A 7277-nucleotide genomic window follows, 5' to 3' on the forward strand; every position below is an offset into this window, starting at 1 on the left:
TTTTTTTTTTTTTTTTTTTTTTTTTAATTTTTACTCTCGAAATTCAAATTTGTTTTTAAAATGTCCATAGAATCCTCTGAAGTTGGTTTAAAAAATATTTATGTATAATTTTTTTAAAAAAAATATATTTGATAATATCCAGAATTAGATATTTGTTTGTAGATCTTAGAATCTTTTTCATTTTTGTTTTTTAAAAAATAAACAAATTTAAAATGTAAGATTGTAATATGTTAACTCTATTTATATATTTTTTAAAAAAGAAATATAAATTAGAGAGTAGGAGAAAATTCACATAAGCCTAGGAACCGACGATCAAAAGCACAATAAATGCCACCAAATCTAACAATACCATTTTTGGTGGCCAACGCGTAAACTACTTTCCCTTTCTCTTAATTTCCATGTGTTCCGTACGGACCCCATCTGGTCCCACCACCACCGCTCACCATCTCTATCCTATTTTTAATATTTTTAACTTTTTATAAATAAAATATTAATTAATTAAATTATTTATATTAAATATTTAAATAATCAATTAAAGTTTGATTAACACAAAATAGAAATTAGTAGGTACTTCAAATCTTGGCACCAACTGCACTACTGTCACGCACATCGTGTGACCGTCCAATGGCAACACGTAGACATGGTGGAGTGATGGGCGAAACCAAATCCATCTCAACCGTCAACTCCAAAACCGACAGCCAGATCTAGTTCGTACGCGTGGCATCATACGAACCGAGTGAATATTAATTAACTAATTATTTGATAAAATTATACTTCGTAAGACAGTTATTTAGTAAGCAAGCAGCATGAAAGTTAGTGACAAATGTAAAGCGAGTTTAATTAATGTGTCACAAAACGGGATCCGTTAAGAAACGGGAAAAGCGCACGGAATTTGGATTCTTCTACTCGAATTTCAAGTGCCTTTTTAAAAAAACACATAAACCTTGGATTATTTACAGCTTTTGCCACTGTTATTATAATTACATTTATTTAAAAAAAGAAACTCGAAATTATTCTAAATCTCAATTCACGAATAGATTAAAAATTATTAACCGAGATTCCTGGATCGAAATATCTGGAATTATCGATCATTTTAGGATCGTTTTAAATTAAAAAAAAAAAATATATATATATATATATATATATATATATAATTATTATACTCCCAAAAATATAATGGGATGACACGTGTCCTGAAGATAAAGTTTTCCGAGGCGCGTACAAATATTCCTCAACGGCGTAACGAATTTGACGGTAGTGGCAATATCGTAATAAAACGCCAGATTATGGGAAAAAGATAATTAATTTTCCTCTCTCAAATCCGTATGAAACAATCGTCGTCCTCCTCCTCCACTCGCTCGACTCAAAGACCGTTTTTCCAATCACAGATTTCAATCTCACTCTTAAACCCCACTTCCCCTCTTTCTCTCTCTAAGAATCTTCTTCGTCTTCGAGTCGTAGAAACCAGAAACTGGGTGTTTTCGTTTCTGTGATCCGCCATGGCTGAAGCCACTAAGTACCAGCCCATCAATGGCGGAAATCTGGTTTCAGACGTCAAGAGTCTCTTCTCCATTCTCAAAACCAAGAGAACTTTGGCGTTTGCATATGGATTCATGTTCGCCTTCGTTGTTTTCACTGCCTTTTTGGCTTTCAACCCTTCTGCTACAACTTCCTTTTCTCCTTCCTTATCCAGTATTTTCAGTGGGAGTAACTCTGTTGGTCCTAATTCCGCTAATGGCGGTTCTGGATCTCGATACCCTTATTTTATTTCTTACTTTCTCCCTAACGGTTCTGTTCAGCAGAGTAATCGACTGATCCCTCCGCCGGTGCCGGAGGGGAATCTATCTATATCTAGTAATGCGACGGTTCAGCCTCGGCCGCAGATTGTCGAGAAAGAGCCGCTGCGTGGGAAGAACCGTACGGAAGAATTGGTGCCGGAAAGTAATCCACCGGCTGGGAATCAGACTCTGGATTCCCGAGTTTCGCCTCCGATTGAAACCACCTCGCCGACGGAAACAGTTAAGAACGACACTCAATCTACGCCGGTTTCTAAAGGTACGGAGTCTAATAGAACTGAATCAGTGCCTGTGAAAGCAGCTCCTCCAGTGGTGGATGATCAGATTCAGGGTTCGGGCATTAAATCGACTCCGTTGGGCAATGACAGTTCTAGGGTGGAGGATAAAAATGTATCATCGAATTACACAGCTTCATTGTCGAAGAAGCAGAAGGGTGAGATGAATTCTGCTTCTGGTGGATCGATGAACAAGAATGATTGGTTTGAGTCTTTGAAGAATTGTGATTTTTTCGATGGAGAGTGGGTGCCGGATGATTCTTACCCTCTTTACAAACCTGGTTCTTGTCCGCTTATTGATGAACAATTCAATTGTCATTTGAATGGCAGGCCTGATAAGAATTATCAGAAACTTAGATGGAAGCCCAATGGATGCGATCTTCCAAGGTATGAACAATTTTGTTTTTGCAACTTTTGTTAATGGTTGAACTTTTTTTGGCCTTTTCTTTTCAGGTTTTGCGTAACTCTTACTGAATTGAATTGTTTAATCTGAAACTTGTTGCCCCTTTACTCTTTGGACCGTTCTTTTTTTGATGACATGTTTGGAAAAGACGAGAAAGAAAAAGAAAAGGCAATGTTTGTTCTGAATTTGATGAATTCAAAGCAACCATTTGAGTTTTATGCTTTTGGGTTTTGTTCTTCTGCCTATGCACTCAATGTTGTGTGCTTTTGAGATTTCTAATCTAGTTTAATCAAATTTGAATTGTGTTAAACGATGGTTTGTAGCTCAATGTTAAGTAGTAGCCTATGGTACTCATAAGAACTTCAAATAATCTGTTTCTTGTTCCATAAGACCTTTATAATTACGCTATGGTGTAGGCTCGATGGAGGTCGAATGTTGGATATGCTAAAAGGGAAGCGACTAGTTTTCGTGGGCGATTCGCTGAATCGAAACATGTGGGAATCGCTTGTTTGTATATTGAGAAACTCAGTTAAAGATCAAAGTAAGGTGTTTGAAGCTAATGGCAGACAGGTATTCAGAGGGGAAGCAGCCTACTCTTTCATATTTAAGGTTGGTTTTGTGTTCTTCTTGTTCTTTCAAGGATTTGCTTTTGCAAACTATTGCTCAGCTCTGTTTTGGTGATGTTTATTCATTTGGTGGCTGTTTTTCGTCTTTGGTTTGATGATAGGATTATAACTTCACCGTAGAGTTCTTTGTGTCTCCTTTCTTAGTCCGAGAATGGGAGGTGCCAGACAAGAACGGTAAGAAGAAGGAAACGTTGCGTCTCGATTTGGTCGGGAAATCATCCGTTCAATACAAAGGAGCTGATATAATCATCTTCAACACTGGTCACTGGTGGACTCATGACAAAACTTCAAGAGGGTAAGTGTGAATTGTTATGTTTTTTTATGAGTGAAATTCAATGCGTGTATTTCGAAGTTTGAAGAGTTCGGTGATGTCGAACAAATGCAGGAAAGATTATTACCAAGAAGGGAGCCATGTTTATGAAGAGTTGAATGTTCTTGAGGCGTTTCGAAAGGCGGTAACGACATGGGCGAGATGGGTTGATAAGAACATAAATCCAATGAAGTCCATTGTTTTCTTTAGGGGATACTCTGCATCCCATTTCAGGTACAAAGAACATAGAACTGAATGAGAATTTTATTTTGCACACTGAAACAATCAATCAACCTTTGTCATATGAATCCATCTTGTGCTTCACAGCGGAGGGCAATGGAACTCGGGTGGGCAATGCGACAGCGAGATCGAGCCAATCAAGAACAAGACGTTTCTGAGACCGTACCTGCCGAAGATGATGATACTGGAGAAGGTATTGAAAGGGATGAAAACTCACGTAACATATCTGAACATCACAATGATGTCAGATTTTCGGAAGGACGGGCACCCGTCGATCTATCGAAAGCAAAGGCTAACAGAAGAAGAGAGGAAAACACCTTTGAAATTCCAGGACTGCAGCCATTGGTGTCTTCCGGGTGTTCCTGATGCATGGAATGAGATGCTATATGCAGAACTGCTACTGAGACAGCATCAGCAAGAGAGAACATAGAGAGCTACAAAGAAAGAAACAAATAAACAAAAAAAGAAGGTACATATTTTATTGGGTTTTGAGTTCATATCATCAAGTTTTAGAAGATTTGTGTTTTTTCTTTTTCTTTTCTGGAAATCGTATAGAAAAGATCGATCAAACAGCAAGAGTTAGGCCCAAAGAATTGATATGGGTTCATTTTTTCTTCATTCTACAATAATTTATGGGAGAGTAGGGCATAGATAGGAGGCTAGTTTGTGTTTCTTGAGGATGATCTGCTTCTGTTCATAAGGGAAGGCTTTATTGCAAATATTTATGTTATATTTTCAAAATATATATATATATATATATATATATATATATATAGTCCCTACGAGTCTACATGTAACAGTCCAAGCTCACTATTAGCAGATATTGTTCGTTTTAGCTTATTATATATCACTATCAGCCTCATGGGTATAAAAGGTGTCTACGAGAGGTTTCATATCCTTAGATAGTGCAAGGTTTCACACCCTTAACATATATAGTCCCTATGAGTCTACATGTAACAGTCCAAGCTCACTGTTAATAGATATTGTTTGTTTTAGCTTATTACATATCACCATCAGCCTTACGGTGTCTTTTCACACCCTTAATATATACAGTCCCTATGAGTCTACATGTAACAGTGCAAGCTCACTGTTAGCAGATATTGTTTGTTTTAGCTTATAAGATATCACCATCAGCCTCACGCTTATAAAACGTGGAGGTTTCACACCCTTAGATAGTGCAAGGTTTCACACCCTTCATATATATAGTCCTTATGAGTCTGCATGTAACTGTCTAAGCTCATTGTTACAGACATATTGTCCATTTTAACTTATTAGATATCACCATCAGACTCACGATTATAAAACGTGTTTGCGAGAGGTTTTCACACCCTTAGATAGTGTAAGATCGGGATCTTACGCTATCTATCTTTTTTTTTATTATTATTTAGGGAAAGAAAATAATGACCACTAATAATTAGTATGGAGGGACTAATAAATAAAACTTCAAGAGACTAAAAAAGCATATAGTTTTTGAAGTTGACGTTGAGTCTCAATTCATAGACGACCTCCTAAATGTGGCATTGTGAGTCAGATTCTTAATAAGTATGACAATGACTAAGAACTACATCACCTAATTAATTTTAGGGGTGATGTAAATTACCCTTTTGACCTTTTCTCACACAATATTCACAAACATAACATTATTTTTTTGCAAATTTAATTAAACTACAATTCATTTCCTTATTTTCTATTTTAAATTTTTAGTCGAAAATATAATCTTTTAGTTGATATTTAATATTTGTAAAATTTTCATAAACATAAAGTTTATGATAGTGGAGTGGGTAGAGGGTATTTGAGGAAATAAGGTGAAAATTTGACGTGGCGGCTGTCGGCTGTCGGCGAACGCTTTATTTTTGGGCTCATATTTTTCTTCGCTGGTCCTTTAATTATTCCAATCTTTTTATAGCTTCAAAATTATTGAGTTTTGGGTGGGCCCATAAAACGTGTACTCTTCTTCGACCAAGAGTCGAGTCACTTTATTTATTAAAAAAAAAAAATTGATTTTTTTTTTTATTTTTATTTTTTATTATTAAAAAAATGAGCTTCGATCTCTTGGACATCATGCGAATTAAAAGAAGGAAAAAACGAGAATAAGAGTCGAGTTTCAAACTCGACCATAGCTACATCAAAACGAGAATAGGAGTCGAGTTTCAAACTCGACCATAGCTACATCAAAACGAGAATAGGAGTCGAGTTTCAAACTCGACCATAGCTACATCAAAATGAGAATAGGAGTCGAGTTTCAAACTCGACCATAGCTATATCGGCCCTTAAGCTTATTATAATAAGGTAAGATAATGTGACCTAATTTAGGGGAGAGAGAGGGGGAGACCAGTTGGGTCAAAGTCTAGTTTTGGAGAAATAGTGAAAGGGAGTAGGGTTCCAATAATTTGACCTAACTACTAAATTATCATTGGAAATAAAAATAAATACTGAAATTACTTAAATGCCCTTATAGGCTGAGTAGGTTACAAAACTTTGGTCATTCACTTATTTCAATGTTTAATCATATGTGGGCGTTCCGAATTAAAAAAGATTGGGATCTTTAGACTTTGGTGGCTCGGATATGAAATTATGGTGCATCTTTTCTTTTAGGTAACTCAATTGTAGAAACTAGAAACTCCAAATTTAAACATGCATGACTCGGAGCATATTTTTATATTGAGTGACTTCCTAAGAGCACGTGATTAAAGACAAAACATGCTAAAAAACTCATATTGGTCTATGGGAATAGTCTTCACTCTTAGAAATATTTTAAGATAAATAGGTAACGTGATCATGTTGTAAGAGAATGTTAGAGTCTTAGAAATATTTTAAGATAAATAGGTAACGTGATCATGTTGTAAGAGAATGTTAGAGTCTTCCCGTGCCCAACTTAAAAGCTTAAACACAAAAAAAAAATAGAATAAATATGAGAATTTAAAAACCAATTTAAATGTTTTAAAACGATGGGCCTGTGAAATGAAGCGCTGTTGGATTTGGGCCTTCCACCATCTTTTACGGGCTCTATCAACAGCCGTGGCCCAGCCCATACAATATTAAGTTAATTTTCCAATGTCAATTAAATAATAAATTAATTTTTAGAAAGCTACTTTTGGTTGAAATTAAGTTTTTTAAAAAAATGTTGATATCGACCAAAATATCGAACATACATATGTGCATCGTCTTAGCTAAGGTTGTTTGGATTGAACAAAGTTTGGGCGCTTTAGGGTGCTCGACGACCTATTCCTGTTTTCCCGAACTCTTGATTATGAAGCCACGAGATTAGATTTTTTACTTAAAACTTTTAATGGTTGACTTATTTTTGTTCTTTATCTATGAAGTGTTGGAGAAGGACATGAGTTGACCTGGTTTTAAAAATGGTTTGACAATTCCGAAGTCAAATCAAACTTTGCAATTAAAAAGTGATCTTTGTTCACTTATTAATTCTATCTTCCACTCAATGCATATCATGGATGCCCAAGTTATTATCTTCCAACAAATCTTAGGTAAATGGGTCATTCAATGTAGATTAGGGTTAGAAATATTTGTCGAGAAGCGATTAGGATTGAAATTGAAAGTTCGACCTACTTACTATCGAGATTCATTTTAGGTGACCGTACAAAAAAAAAAAAAAAAAAAAAAAAA

The 7277-nt window shown here is 35.7% G+C and overlaps 1 protein-coding gene across 1 annotated transcript; it reads left to right on the plus strand.

Moving 5' to 3' along the window:
* The first annotated feature begins 1335 nt into the window (after positions 1-1335).
* LOC111450219 (protein trichome birefringence-like) lies at positions 1336-4393 on the plus strand. The gene is made up of 5 exons (XM_023090236.1): positions 1336-2458; positions 2891-3083; positions 3202-3395; positions 3486-3644; positions 3738-4393. The coding sequence occupies exons 1-5, from the start codon at positions 1500-1502 to the stop codon at positions 4078-4080; spliced, it is 1848 nt and encodes a 615-aa protein (XP_022946004.1). The 5' UTR covers positions 1336-1499; the 3' UTR covers positions 4081-4393.
* Positions 4394-7277: the final 2884 nt, after the last annotated feature.

This window comes from Cucurbita moschata, unplaced genomic scaffold (assembly GCF_002738365.1).
Source record: "Cucurbita moschata cultivar Rifu unplaced genomic scaffold, Cmos_1.0 Cmo_Scf00001, whole genome shotgun sequence".
Classification (NCBI taxonomy): Eukaryota; Viridiplantae; Streptophyta; class Magnoliopsida; order Cucurbitales; family Cucurbitaceae; genus Cucurbita; species Cucurbita moschata.

What these genes read in the sequence shown, in the direction of transcription:
- LOC111450219 (XM_023090236.1), top strand. Translation starts at nt 1,500, where the DNA reads ATGGCTGAAGCCACTAAGTACCAGCCCATCAATGGCGGAAATCTGGTT. An exon ending in AATGGATGCGATCTTCCAAG is followed by an intron (nt 2,459 to 2,890) that starts GTATGAACAATT and finishes GCTATGGTGTAG; the next exon opens with GCTCGATGGAGGTCGAATGT. An exon ending in CCTACTCTTTCATATTTAAG is followed by an intron (nt 3,084 to 3,201) that starts GTTGGTTTTGTG and finishes GTTTGATGATAG; the next exon opens with GATTATAACTTCACCGTAGA.